Below are 15934 nucleotides of genomic sequence, written 5' to 3' on the forward strand. Positions count from 1 at the left end.
TATATATATATATATATATATATATATATAATTTTCTTGTAATTTTCAAATCATGTTTTTTATGATTGTCTGCTGTTGTACTGATAAATATCTCCTGGAGGATAAACTATATCTTGGCTGCAAGTATCAAGCTGCAAAATCCTTTGTTTTCTACAACTGATAGCTGTTGGTCATTAATTACGATGAAGTTTAGCGACTTCTCGGTAAACATTCAAGCTCCAGGGCTTCAGCGATGTGTTTTTCTTGTTCAATCCGATACAAGCAGCCTGATTTCAATCAGCCATGCTCAATCTGCCACTCCTCTGAGACGGGCAGACTGAGCGTGGCTGGCCAGGGTCGAGTTGCCTGTTTCGGGTTGAGCAAGAGTAGCGCCCCACTGAAGCCACGGAGCTCAAATGTACAACATAAAACTAACTTTACCGCGGTTTAATGTAAATGGACTGTACTTATACAGCGCCTTTCGATCTTATTTCAAGAAACTCAAAGCGCTTTACACTACAATCTGTGTCCTCATTTACCCATTCATACAGCACTCTACATCTCTGCAAAGATAATTGAACAAATCATTCTAAAGAGACTAATCTGTGCTTTAGATCACATTCATACACTGATGGGACACACATCAGAGACTATGAGGGGTTCAGTGTCTTACCCTGAGACACTTCAACATGTGACTGCTGGTGGATTCGAACCCCCAACTCTTGCACTGGAGGACGACTGCTCTAACCACTCAGCCACAGCTGTGGTGCTATGGCTCTGCAGACATTGCATGTTGCTGTCTTGATTTGTGGCGTTTCTAGTGTAAAATACTTCCACACAGGGAACATGTTTAGATGAAAAGTTGGTATGAATTGTGCAGCTAACTCAGTCCTCACGTTGTAGCTGCTGCAAACTATGAAATGGATTTCCTGAATGTGAGGCGGGTCTTATTACTCTGGGTTCATGAAACACACCTCCATTCAGGAAATCCATTCCATAGTTTGAAGCCAACATGCATCATGGATCCGAAATCTCTGCAGGTTTGGACTGGAAAAATCAGATATGTAAATTATGCTGGTATCGGAGGCTGATACCGATACCGGATTGGATCAGCCCCAACACTAATTAGGAGGCTGAACATGTTTCACATAAAATGCTTACATTCCATCTTGTGTGTCAAAAGGCAGGATTGTGTCACAAATGCTGATGTTCTTTGTTGCTCAAATACTCACGACATGAAGACCCTACAGATGATTGGACAACTGTGAAAGTGCAGTCACGTCCAGCAGATGGAGGACTGTAGATTACCAAAGAGTATATTCTACTCAGAGCTTTTGAGTGGGAAGCGCAACTCCAGCATCGGACGTCTTTAAACGTAATTTGACTGTGTGTAGTTTGGCTACCAAAGAGAGGGAAGGAGGCTGCTCAAAGAAGATCAATTTGGCATTCAAAGGTCAAGAAAGGCGTCTCAAACTTTGAAAATTCTTGCTTTTCTGAGTTAGACCTCAAATGACAAATTTGAAAGAACTGACATAAACCCTCCTACAACTACACGTACTGTATAGCAGTGCGGGCCCGCTATACTGCGTAACCTGCGGCAGGATATTTAAGACGAAGTTAGGATTTGCCAGCCACATACGAGCACATTCCAGAAGCTAGCCAGGGTCGCCATCGTCGAACACAATGCAGATGACATCGTCACTGTTGAGATATTATTATTTTTTCATTCAACCTTTATTTATACAAATTAATCTCAATGAGTTACGAGGACTCATTTACAAGAGAGACCTGTTTTAAACCAAGAAGACAGATAAGGTACAGACACCATAGACAATCATCAAAGCATATAAAATGAAAAATAAATAAAATAAATTACATAAAAAAAACTAAACAAAAATAGCTACAGTACAAAGTGATGTGAAACACTAAAAACAGGAACATGTCTTTACAACAGTCCTTTAGAGTGGTCAAAGTCGACAACTTCAGCAGGTTACAGCAGCGGAGTAAGAGAAGGCCCTATTGCCAAGTTCGGTCCACACTGAGATAATAATGTGACTCACTGATTGCCCACAGGTGGATTAATTTTAATATGTGGCTTCAGAATGTACTGGTTGGGCATTCAAAGCAAAGGGGATAAACTCATATGCGTCACCTGTTTGCAGATTTATATTTTTTAGAATGATTAGAATTTTTTTTAATTTCTTCTCATTAATATTAACTATTTTGTATAGGTTTGTGACATATAATCTAAGTAAATACAATTCTAGGTTGAAAAGCAAATCAAAATAATTTCCTTTTTCATTCAACTTTATTTATACAGGTTAATCCCATTGAGCCTCAGGGACTCATTCACAAGAGAAACCTGAATTTTAACAAAGAGTGATGACAACAATGGACAACAACGACAACAATAGACAATCATAAAGGATGCATACAAATTTATATATTTTTTAAACAAGTGAAAATTAAATGTTAAGTAAAAGGATAATTAAAAGGAAAAGTAGCAACAAAACAGCTAGGTTTTAAGGTGGTGTAGAATACTAAAAACAGGAATATGTCTGTATTGGTTTTTGCCAGGAACTTAACAAATGTTTAAAGCCACTTTTGAGGTTAACTTCTCACCTGGTCTGATCTTGGTGCTGGTCAAAGGCCCTGAGAGTTTCACTTGATGAGTAGGACTTCTGAGTGGGAACCCGGAGACCATGGGAGCCAATAACACAGTCCTCACTGTCTCCTGAAGAACCTGACAATGTTTTATGCATACACAAACAGACACGTATCAGAACTTGTTCTACATTTTGATCAGTGTCAAAACATGATGTGACATCTCTCCAGAAAAAAATATGAAGTCACAGTCATTCATATGATACAATCTGTTTTGTTTCAAATCATAATTATTATGAGAAGAAAGTGCTACATAAAAAAGAAAATCTAAAATGTAATACTTTGTACCATGCCCGAGTTTTTGCCTCAGCAAACACCCGAGCCGCATGTCGCTTGGACTGCCGGTACCCATCAGCTGCTTCCAGGGTCCCACAGGCCAAAAAGGCCCAATAGGACTCCTTCTTCAGCCTGACAGCATCCCTCACCGACGGTGTCCACCACCGGGTTCGAGGGTTGCCACCGCGACAGGCACGACAACCTTGCAGCCGCAGTTCCGGTAAGCCGTCTCTACAATAGAGGCACGAAACATGGCCCACTTGGACTCAATGTCCCCCACCTCCCCCGGAACATGTTCCAAGTTCTCCCGGAGGTGGGAGTTAAAGCTCCGTCTCACAGGAGACTCTGCCAGACGTTCCCAGCAAACCCTCACAATACGTTTGGGTCTGCCGGGTCTGACCGGCATCCCCCCCCACCATCAGAGCCAACTCATTATCAGGTAGTGATCAGTGGACAGCTCCGCCCCTCTCTTCACCCAAGTGTCCAAGACATGTGGCAGCAGATCAGATGAAACGACAACAAAGTCGATCATCGAACTGCGGCCTAGGGTGTCCTGGTGCCAAGAGCACATAGGGACACCCTTATGCTTGAACATTGTGTTCGTTATGGACAATCCATGACAAGCACAGAAGTCCAACAACAGAACACCACTCGGGTTCAGATCGGGGGGCGTTCCTCCCAACCACACCACTTCAGGTCTCACTGTTATTGCCCACGTGAGCACTGAAGTCCCCCAGCAGAACAAGGGAGTCCCCAGGAGGTGCACTTTCCATATTTTTTCAACATCATTATTCATGTTTTGACTAAAAGTTGTCAACATTTTGAAGATGTTTTTTCCTTCTGTGGTTTTCAGAGCACGTCCTCAGCTGCTGTCACCAGCTACTTGGTGCCTAAGGAGTCTTCCCTGGACCAGATGTCTAATGCCCCTTTTCCACTGTCACGGCGCAGGTCGGAAATTTCTGGCTTGACCTGTGTTTGAGGTCTTTTCCATGGTTCTTGGGACTGGCTCACCTCCCAGAATTCTGGCCCGGCTTCTCAAGAGGTCCAAGCGAACCGAGCCGTGACGTCAGAAACACTGTCGGCCACTGATTGGTTGAGGGGAGGAGTCTGTGGAGTCTTTCCAAACAACCTGATCTGCCATTTTTCTCTACCTCCTGCCATTAGCGATAACTCGAGGAGTGTATCTTTTAGTATTTTGAAGCTATACAAAACCAATAATATCAAAGCCATGGTCAAATGCAGAAGTGCACGTGTTGTTGTGCTTGGTGGCTGACGAAAAAAGTCAAAGCGAGCTAGATGGAGTGATTGGAGGGTGGTTTGGACACGGCCACTGCTCTACTTGAATCATTTATAGAAGATGGTGAGTGTTTTCTAGCTTTAAACATATTTTAAGTTACTCATCCCATCGGTTCTGAACATATTTTTAACTAACAAAAGAGGCTGATGCCATAATAGGACAACATTGGTGCTACGACGCTAAGCTAATTTAAATAAACGCTAACTGTCCTCCGGTCCCATCTCTCACTGTATTTTATCCAGAACGTATTTCAGCGTGTGACAGTTCGTCTCTAAACTCCACATTAAACCTTCCAAGCCTCCCGGCTTCTGCCCCTGCTCCATCAGCAGAGTCTACACCTGACAGATGTCCATCACAGGCTCGCAGCCCACCTGCACCTCACAGAGCAGCACAACGCTGCAGCCTTCTGTGCTCAGTAAGAACAGATGCAACATGTTCCACATCACTTTATTCGTGCCGATAAGGACTTGCTTTTATTTTATTTTTAAAGTAAAAAAATAAAATGTTGAATAAATACTGAATTGGGATGAAATTATGTACACAGGGTCCCAGTTACAGACAACAAAATGTAAAAGAAAAACAGTAATAAGATCTAAGATATGAATTAAGAAAAATATCAACTAAAAAACATCTACTAATAATACACTAAGCACTAATCAGAATCACAATAAACTTTATTGGCATTACACCAAGATACAACAAGAATATGTACATACAGTCATCCGAAAGATGGGCGGAGTGCACAAAGCTGCAGTTATTAAATAGCAGAGCCCTCTTATTCTTATTCAGAATAATATTTTGCTTAGATGAGAAAAGGAAAGAAAACATGAGGAGAGACCGTATAAAAAAGATCTCTCACACCGTGTCCTAGACAGGGCACGATTTGAGGCATCAAAAAAAAAAACTACCACAGCAAAGCAACATGCACACGTTATACATGTACATATATGCCGGTGAAGACTGAATTTTTAAGGGAAAGTCGTAGCATAATAGCAGTAACATCAACAACAGCAACAATATCCTAGAATCCTATTTCTGGATTCTAAAAAGAACCATATCAGTAAGAATTGCCATTCTAAAATGAAGGTAAATGACCTTTACTGTGAGTTTCCCTGTGGACGACGATCCAACTCCGGTTGCTAGGTTGGGCGAGCCATGGGGTGAGATAAGGGTATGGCTCACAGATGGAGGTTGTTAACAAATCTGGGTGAGTCACCTTCAACACAGCCTAAGTAGAACTAATCGAAGATTACTCTGGGTAATACTCAAGTGTTTAGACGTTGGTTACGTACTGTAACCCCAGATGCTATGAGTATAGGCGTAGCCCTTTAAGGCTGTCACTGGTGGGTTTTATCCCGTCACGCAAAGCATCGCACTGAAAAAAATTTAGTCCACGCCCACCTGTTGTGTGGGCCCCACCCGGTCCGTATAAATTACATTAAGAGCGAGTAATCGGCTCCCAAATAGCTTTTTCTTCAGCTATTTAGGAGCCAGTGAGGCACGACGCTTAAAGGGCTACGCCTATACTCATAGAATCTGGGGTTACAGTACCTAACCAACATTCTATTTCGTATAGGCTTCGCCCTTTAAGGCTGTCGCTGGTGGGTTAAGGGCGAAGCAAATGTACTTTGTAGTCTCCGCCTCACTGGGTCCATTTGGACACCATAAGAAGCGCCCGCTTGCCAAAAAACAACATCTTGTCACTCAGCTCTCCATGTGCGTAAATACGCATTGCGTAATTACGCGCACCATGCACAGTCGCGCACTGCGTAATTTACGCGTTCCGAGTGCAAGAACGCCCCGGAAAGGTTTTCAACAGAAAAGGGGAGAGGCTGAAAAAGGCTGTGAACAGAGCAGATCCACGGCTCTTCAATATGAACAGATTAATAATAAATGAACTGATTATTAATCAATGACTGATTGATGACAGTAGTCATGAACTGATTAATAACCATAGAACAAGAACAACAGTCATAACCTGTGACTGATAACATCTCACACTGTAAATGCATGCAGTCAGATATGAGTTTAAACAAGATTCCATGAAACAACAATATTCATTCTGTTAAGGCACTAAGGACAGAATGCGTCATGGAACGAGCCGTCACATCACGTAAATAGAAGCAAAAAAATGAACAGGATGTTGACCACACGGTCGCAGTGCAAATATCCTGCAATGACATACCATTATGCAAAGCAGTCGAAGATGCGATACCTCTGGTCGAGTGCGCCCTGAGGTTGTCAGGAGGCTCTAAATCTGATGCACTGGAGGCTTCAGAAATGGCCTCACACAGCCAGTGTGACAGGCGCTGGGTGGATAACGGGCGACCTGCAGATGTGTCTCTATAGTGCACAAACAAATGTTGAGTCTGACGCAATGCCGCCGTGCTTGTTACATAACACGTCAACACACGTACAGGGCAGATAAGATGGAAAGATGCTTCTTCTGATTGTGGGGACGACAGAAAAAATCCCTCCAATGAAATCGCACTTGAGTTAAAGAGCTTGGGATGTTTTAGGCATAAAACGCTGGATTAGGCCTCAGATCATCTGAGCTGACATCAGCCTAGTTCTGAGACATGACGGAGCGACAGAGAGGGCAGATAAATCACTCACCCTCTTAGCGGATGCTAAAGCCAGCAGCAGGGCTGTTTTAAAAGACAAGAATTTAATTAGAAACTGATCTAGTGGCTCGAAGCTCGAAAACTCAATTCCCGGAAGACAGTGGAGATGATTGTGGATTTCAGGAAAGCCACAGCCCCTCTGCCCCCCCCTCACCTGTAATGATACCCCCATCACCACTGCAAACTCTTATCAGTTCCTCGGCACCACCATCACCCAGGACCTCAAGTGGGAGCCGACCATCAGCTCCCTCATCAAGAAGGCCCAGCAGAGACTGTACTTCCTGCGACAGCAGAAGAAGGCCAAGCTGCCGGCCAAGCTGATGGTGCAGTTCTACACGGCCATCATCGAGTCCATCCTCAGCTCCTCCATCACAGTGTGGTACGCCGGGGCCACTGCCAGGGACAGACTGAGACTGCAGCGCATTGTGCGCTCAGCTGAGAAGGTGATCGGCTGCAGCCTTCCATCCCTCCACAACCTGTACGTCTCCAGGACTGTGTGGCAAGCAGGTCGGATCACAGCTGGCCCTGCTCACCCTGCACACGGACTGTTCGAACCACTCCCCTCAGGCAGGAGGCTTCGGTCCATTCGGACCAGAACCTCCCACCATAAGAACAGTTTCTTCCCCTCTGCTGTTGGACTCCTGAACACTCATAATGCTACCTCATAATTTTTGCCTTGGTCACATTACATCTGTATTATAATTGAATACTCCATCTGTATTGTTTTCTAAGCTTTTTTTATTGTTTTCTATTGTATGGGTGTACACGTTTTATGTTTCGTTTTCATTTTTACTTTATTTATGTGTGTACACAGGTCTTATGTCTTATGTAATGTTTTCATTTTTACTTTATTTTACTTTATTACTATTCGCACCATATGTCGAAGAAAATTCCTAGTTTGTGAACCTCGTTCATTGACATGGCAATAATAAACTGATTCTGATTCTGAATGGAGCTTTGATCAGGGCTCGCAGGACCAGCGTTAAATCCCACTGTGGAGTAAGTGGGCATGAAAAGGCCTGCATCTATGTACACCTTTTTAAAAAACGCTTCATCAGCGGATGATTAAAAGCTGTTCTGTCCCCGAAAACCTTTGTGACAAGAAGAGATGGCTGCAGCGTACGTTTTAATCGTGCTGAATGCCAGATTTCTGTCCATCAGCTGCTGCAGAAAGACAGCACACCACCTAGTGGACATGAGGTGGCCTCTACACCTTTCTTCGTACAACAGCGCTGCAAAACTGTCCACTTTGATGTGTACAGCACTGTGGTAGATGCAGCACGTAAATCCTGAATCGTAAGCACTACATCTTGAGAGAGACCCATCTCTAAAAGCGGATCCGCTCAGCGGCCAGACTCAACGGTGCTGGCTTATTTCTGGGTAACTCCTGATCGCTCCTCCCGCCTGGAGGAGAGCATCCTCCCTCCACGGCAGTTTCTACGGGCGCCCCGATAACAGGTGTCATAGAACTGGGAACCATGGGGCGTTCACGTGCTCGGGAGCCACCAGGAGAGCTGTCAGTCCCTCCTCCTGAACTCGGTTCAGAAACCGTGATATCAGAGGGAGTGGGGGAAATGCGTAAAGAAGCATTTTGGGCCACAGGCTCTGAGCAAACACGTCCACCCCTTAGCGGTGGTTCGTCCCACGGGCTCAGTGAGAACTATAGTTGACATTGAGCGTTCTCTCGTGTTGCAAACAGGACCACAGCCACTTTGCTAAATTTCTGCCACGTCTGAGCCATCAGCTCTGGATGGGGGGTCCGGTCCCTGTGACGCGGACCGTCCCTGGACATCACATCCGCCCCCTGTTCAGAACACCGGGGATGTACACTGCTCTGATGGAGAGCAGATTTTGGTGTGCCCAACACAGCAGCTGTCTCACAATGTGTAACATTTGGGCTGAGCACGCATATTATTATTACGAAAAATATTCCTCGGCGCTTACCTTGAAACAAGACTGTTCGTCTGCTTCTCCTCGGGGAGGAAAACTCACCGAGACGGCAGGAGGTTGGCGTGGCGGGACCACAGGCAGCCTTAACAAAGGTTGTGCTGGTCAAGCTGGACAACTTCCGTTCTTCTGACAGTGCTATTAGCTTGCTGAAGAAAAATGGGAGCTGATTACCTGCTCTTAACGAAATTTATACGGACCGGGTGGGGCCCACACAACAGGTGGGTGTAATAATTTTTTTCAGTGCGATGCTTTGCATGACAGGATAAAACCCACCAGCAACAGCCTTAAAGGGCGAAGCCTATACGAAATAGAACTTATTTCGTTACACCCCTTAAAGGAGAGGCTGCAGTGGGGTTTAGCCATAACTCAGGTGGCATCTCCACTAGGTAGATAAAACACCACACTTTGGAGGATGTACGGGGGGTGAGCAAGTACCGAGCAGCAGATGATTGTATAGGTACTGTTACAGAGCTGAGATGTGCACTGTTGCGCTCGGTCAACAAGGAGTCAATGAGGCTGCTAATTGACTCCTCGATAGAGGCAGAAGCATTTGGATCCTGCCTCCGTCAAAGGAATTGAGGGCCTTGTCCAGTAGGTAGCTTTCTGGAAGCTGGAAAGGTTCTTCGTCTGAAGTAAGATGGCTGCCAGCATTGTTTCTCCTCTCGCGATAGGAGCCTGCTGCACAGGCAGGAAGCCGGCGAGTGTCAGGGTTCGATCAGCGAGTTCTGCTCCCAGGCAACCTTTGCAGATGGCGTGCAGATCGGGGCTGAGGATAAACCGCTTCTTGCAGGCCGGACGCAGGTGAACAACTCCACTGGACATCTTCTGCTCTTTAATTTTCTTATGTGCTTGCTTGCTGTTTGCTGAAGAAAGAAGTGGAGCCTACCCCCAGTCTCAGGGAAATTTATACAGACCGGGGTGGGGCCCGCAGCAGGTGGGAGTGGACTAAAGTTTTCAGTGCTGTGCTGCGTGCGAGGGGTGAACGCATTAGCAACAGCCTTAAAAGATGAAGCCTATACAAAATAGAACATTCTAAACATACTGCTATTTTTTCCCCAGATAAAATGTTAAATGAAATATTTATCAAAATTCCTCTGAATAGAAATATCAAATTTTCCTGGATTTTTTTCAAATCAAAGTGGATTACAAGACCTTGTACATGTGAATTTTTATTTGTTCAGTGCTTGTTATAATTGCTTTTGGCCCTGCTGTGGCTACTATTTCTATATGAATATATGTATCTACAGTATATAGAGTATCCTATCTGCTGTGTCAATCAGAGAACAAATATCTGAGCAACATTAGGTAGTATTATATTTGCAAAATTAGTGTTGATGTTAAATTCACAATGCAATTTATAAAACAGCTCATGGATTTTGGTGCACTATTTCCCAAAGGTTAAAACTGACAAAAGCAGACATAGGGCCTTACGTACAAATGGTGTATTCAGAAAAATACAGTATAGTGTTCACCCTTTTCAACTCAACTATATCAAGAGTTAACTGATTGTGGAATTGTAAAAAAGCCCTATGCTAACTTCAAGGTTGGTGTATCCACATTTCTACAGCTACTGGTCCATTGGTGACCAAGAACAATGAATGTTACTGTATACACCAGGGTGCAGTAAGAGAAAGCACAAGTTTCTTGCATAGAGAGCTCAAGTTGAAAATTGTGTTTTCAGGATCTTGGTGAAGAATATCTTTGAGTGTGACTAGATCATCATATTAAATGTTTTTAAACTGTCAATAAGAAGAATAATTTGTTCACATATTCTTTGCCCAATAATATCCAAGACAGAAAAATCAAATAATGATTTAGGCAGCTAAATGTGACATGATCAGCTTATCCAATATGTGTGTGTGTGTGTGTGTTTGTGTGTGCAGGCATGCGTGCGTGTGTAATTTAATTTTCTTTTTACTGGAAAACATTTTAATCAAAAATATGCTTTGTCTTAAATTTACTACGTATCAGGCCAGTAAATTATCTGTTAATGAAAATAAAATGGGTGAATCAGTGTCTGACTGACAAATGAATGGAGATAAAGGTGTAAAACAAGAAATGGGTGGCTGTAGTTATTAAGTTTTCTTACCAATGTACTGGCCCTCCTTATCTTTCCGGCTCTTAGTGAGTGAGCAGTAAGGACGTCGCTCTTTCACTTCCATAATGATTCTGCTTGTGCTGCTGGCAAACATATGGACATGATGTTCTACAGCTGTACAGACACAAGTACAGACAGAAGCAAACAAACATTAGAAAATAAGGTACATGTGAGAGTCAAACAGAGGATGACTCTACCTAAATACATAACAGGTGACAAAAATGGGACAGTCCATGACAAAGTCATTGCCTGAAACATTTTCCCCTAGAGATGCTCCACTACCAGATTTGAGAATTGGTCGAATAGCATGTGCATGCGCTCCTGCTCATAAAAGTGTTCCAGTATCACAGTACCGATAGTACTTTACAACATTGTTACAAACCATGAGAGCAGTGTAAAATATATTGGCCCAAGAAAGCTGAGCCAACAGTAAGCTGTCTTGCAGCAAAAACTTGTTATGGCCCCACCCCCACCTAAGACTCTCTGATCATAACTCCATCTTCCTGGCCCAAGCTTACCTCCACCCACTAAAATGTTCCAGACCGTTACAAAAGAAAGTTAAATCTTGGATGCAGAATAGTGACTCCATACTGAAAGACTATTTTGCATGCACAGACTGGCAGGTCTTCAGAGAAGCTGCTGAAAATTAGGGATGAGGGCCGATCCGATCCAGTATCGTATCGGCCTCCGATACCAGCAAAATTTACGTATCGGATTTTCCGATCCACCTGCCGATATTTCTGATCCATGATGCATGTTGGCTTCAAACTATGGAATGGATTTCCTGAACGGCGGCGTGTCTCATGAACCCAGAGTAATAAAACCCGCCCCACATTCAGGAAATCCACTTCATAGTTTGCAGCCAGCTACAACGTGAGGACTGAGTTAGCAGCACTGTGGCTAACAGCTAACCAACTTTTCATCTAAACATGTCCGCTGTGTGCAAGTAGACAAAAGAAGACAGCATCGTGCAATGTCTGCAGAGCCATAGTGCCAAATTAAACTGCTGTAAAGTTAGTTTTATGATGGACATTTGAGCTCCGTGGCTTCAGCGGGGCACTACTCTTTGGTCAAATTGAAAGAGGCGACTCGACCCCGGCCAGCCGCGTCCAATCTGCCCCGCTCAGTCTGCCCGTCTCTGAGGAGGGACAGACTGAGCTCGGCTGTCACAAATCAGGCTGCCTGCTTCGGATTGAACAAGAAGAAGACATCGCTGAAACCATCCATCCATCCATCCATTTTCTTTACCCGCTTATTCCATTTTGGGTCACGGGGGTCGCTGGTGCCCATGTCCAGCAGTCACTGTGCGAGGGGCGGGGTACACCCTGGACGGGTCGCAAGTCCATCACAGGGACACACAGAGACAAACAACCATTCACTCTCTCACTAACACCTAGGGACAATTTAGAGTTACCAATCAGCCTAACATGCATGTTTTTGGACTGTGGGAGGAAACCGGAGCACCCGGAGAAAACCCACGCATGCACGGAGAGAACATGCAAACTCCACCCAGAAAGGCCCCTGGACCGGGGTTTGAACCAGGGACCTGCTCGCTGAGAGGCAGCAGCTCTACCAGTTGCGCCACCGTGCTGCCCATCGCTGAAACCACGGAGCTCAAATCTTTACAGAGAAGTTGCTAAACTTCATCATAATTAATGACCAAACACTATCAGTTTTAGAAAATGAAGGATTTCACAGCTTGATACTTGCAGCCAAGATATAGTTTACCCTCCAGGAGATATTTATCTGTACAACATTAGACAATCATAAAAAACATGTGATTTGAAAATTATATATATTAAAAACATAAACAGCTACATTATAAAGTGATGTAAAATACTAAAAACAGGAACATGTCTCTTGGTTTATGCCATGAACTTAGCAGGTGTTTGAAGCCATTTAACATTTAATTTAATTTAATTCATTTTTTCATTTGTTTAAAAGAAACAATTTTTTTTTAATCATCAAAAGAAATCACTGAATGAAAAGAGTGCAGAAAGAAGAAAAAAATTCTTATATCTGCCCCTTATTTAAAAAAAAACAAAAACTAAACAATCACTTAAAATTAATCACTTTAATATCCACTTTAAAGCTATGAATAAAAAGAAACATGTTTTTGTGTTAGCAGAATTTAATTCTAACTTTAAAACTTATCCAACATTAATAAAACTTACCTCAAGTTGCCTTTTTGGACATGCATGCATATATTTGTACTTGAAAGGAGATTATTACAGCCTCATGTAAAATCAATGATGATCATGATATCGGAACTGGATCGGAAGTAAAAAAAGTGGATCGGTGCATCCCTACTGAAAATGAGGGGGTGCTAGACCTGGAGGAATACACATCCTCAGTCCTAGGGTACATTAGCAAATGTGCTGATGACATCACCACCATAAGATAAGTTAAGAGCTACCTGAACAGGAAACCTTGACTGAATGCAGAGGTTGGCACTGTGCTGGAAGCCAGGGACACTGCCTTCAGGTCTGGAAACTCACAGGAGCTGAGGATAAGGAAAGAGCTGGTTGCTAGTATTAAGAGGGCCAAGGCCACATATGCAGAGAGGATCCAGGATCAATTCACCTCACAAGACCAACAAAGCATGTGGAGGGGCATTAAGTGTATAACAGACTGTAAAGGCAGAAGTGAACAATGCCCTAGAGACCGATCACTGCATGATGCCCTCAACAGGTTTTATGCACATTTTGAAGATCTGAACAGTCCACCCAGTACCAGACTCACCTCACCACCGTAAGAAAAGATTCTCAGCATGATCTCAGTCGAAGTGAGGAGTACTTTCAAGAGGATTAATCCTCACAAAGCAACTGGCCCAGACTACATTCCCGGGAAGGTGCTGAAAGACTGTGCTGATCAGCTCTGCGAGGTGCTGGCCAACATCTTTAATTCCTCACTTACCCTGACAACAGTTCCCACCTGCCTGAAGACCACCACCATCATCCCAGTCCCAAAGAGCTCTACAGTGACTGGTCTGAATGACTATAGGTCAGTAGCCCTCACCTCGATAGTCGTTAAATGCTTCAAAAAACTGGTCATGACCCACATCGAAACAATCATCAACATCAGCGAGGACCCTAACCAGTACACATACTGTGAGAATCAATCAACAGAAGATGCCATCTCCTCTGTGGTCTACACTGCTCTCACCCACCTGGAGCAGAAGAACTCCTACGTTTGTATGCTCTTTGTGGACTTCATGTTTACCTTCAACACCATGATCCCCCAAAACCTGATGGACAAACTACTCACACTAGGACTAAGCCCCTCCATTTGCAACTGGGTCCTTGGCTTCTTAACAAACAGACCACAGTCTGTGCGGATCCACAACTTCTCCCACTCCACCATAACCCTCAGCACTGGCTCCCCTCAGGGCTGTGTCTGAGCCCTCTCCTGTTCACTCTGCTCACGTATGACTGTGCACCGAACCATAAAGGCTGTCATATTGTAAAGTTTGCAGACGATACAGAGGTAGTGGGATGCATCACAAGCAACAATGAGTCCAGCTACAGTCAGGAGGTGGGAAACCTGGAGAGCTTCTGCAGGAAGAATAGCCTTCAATGTGAAGAAGATGAGATGTTTGTGGACTTCAGACTGAACAAATATACCTACCCCCACCCCCCACTTCCGCTTTGGCTTAATGTAATTTCGTTTCTTCTAATGCAATTCTGTTTTTTCAAATGTTGTTCATTTACACCTTAGGGCCACCGTAGTTAAAAGTTATTTTAATTATTTTAGAACTTCTATGTTCAGCTGTTTCAGTGTAATTGATCAAGAAGTACATTTCTGCTCCGTGCTGCAGAGCTGTGTAAAGCTGTGTGACATCCCTTTGATGCCCTGCTGCACTTGTCTTCTCTGAAATTTAAATACTGTAACATTTTAAATTAACAATCCATGCTGCACGGTGGCGCAACTGGTAGAGCTGCTGCCTCTCAGCGAGCAGGTCCTTGGTTCAAACCCCGGTCCAGGGGCCTTTCTGGGTGGAGTTTGCATGTTCTCTCCGTGCATGCGTGGGTTTTCTCGGGGTACTCCGGTTTCCTCCCACAGTCCAAAAACATGCATGTTAGGCTGATTGGTAACTCTAAATTGTCCCTAGGTGTGAGTGAGAGAGTGAATGGTTGTTTGTCTCATTTGTCTCTATGTGGCCCTGTGATGGACTTGCGACCCGTCCAGGGTGTACCCCTCCCCTTGCACAGTGATTGCTGGACATGGGCACCGGCGATCCCCATGACCCAAAATGGAATAAGCTGGTAAACATAATGGATGGATGTATAGAATCCATGCTGCATGGATTGTTAATTTACAGTGTTTAAATTCAAATTGTTTATTTAAGGAGGGAGATTGGGAGTAACAGGTGATGAGTGAGTGTGATTGCAGCCTGGCACATGTCATGACAAAGTTTCCTGAACTTGAACTGAACTTAAACTTGGACTACTGCATCCCTATTTCGTGTTTTTTTTTTTCACTTATTATGGGTGGGTGTTGTCCCAAACACCCACGATAAATGAGGGATCACTGTATTTTTAGTTAATGTTTTTATTAGTTCATATCTTAGATCTTATTACTGTTTTTCTTTTACATTTTATACTTTTGTGTGATGTAACTGGGACCCTGTGTACACAATTTCGTTCCACCACATGTACCACAGGTAGTGTGTATGACAAATAAAGAACCTTGAGTCCTTGAATGACTGTCGCCATCAGTCTTCACTATTCTGATGGAAGGGGACAAAGTAGGGAGAGTGGATATGGTCCAAACTGACGGTGGATATAATGAGCATGAAAAGCTGCTTAATGAAGTGCTGGCATAGTGTCAAAGGAAGCTGCTAAGTGAATGCTGCTTTTGCCATCTCTCCACTCATACTGCTTTGAGGTGGATGTCTTAAAGAGCTGAGTGACAAAACTTTAGCCTAATTGTTTTTTTTTAATAATGAACAGTTCAGATTTTACCAATGTTACTGGCTTGGAACAGTGCCTTGGTTGTGCTGAAAATGCTTGTGGTGCTGACCGTTAATCATGATGTACATCATGA

At 43.8% G+C, this 15934-nt stretch overlaps 1 protein-coding gene across 1 annotated transcript in view; it reads right to left on the minus strand.

Moving 5' to 3' along the window:
- Positions 1-15934, minus strand: part of LOC119422544 (teneurin-3) — a 145768-nt gene that overhangs the window by 86336 nt on the left and 43498 nt on the right. The window contains exons 2-3 of the mRNA XM_037689921.1: positions 10880-11002; positions 2602-2722 (exon numbers count right to left, since the gene is read on the minus strand). Coding sequence (XP_037545849.1) covers positions 2602-2722; positions 10880-10982 — 224 coding nt within the window. The 5' untranslated portion in view covers positions 10983-11002. The remainder of the gene's footprint in view (positions 1-2601; positions 2723-10879; positions 11003-15934) is intronic.

The sequence above is a fragment of the Nematolebias whitei genome, chromosome 16, assembly GCF_014905685.2.
Source record: "Nematolebias whitei isolate Nwh7 chromosome 16, NemWhi1, whole genome shotgun sequence".
Classification (NCBI taxonomy): Eukaryota; Metazoa; Chordata; class Actinopteri; order Cyprinodontiformes; family Rivulidae; genus Nematolebias; species Nematolebias whitei.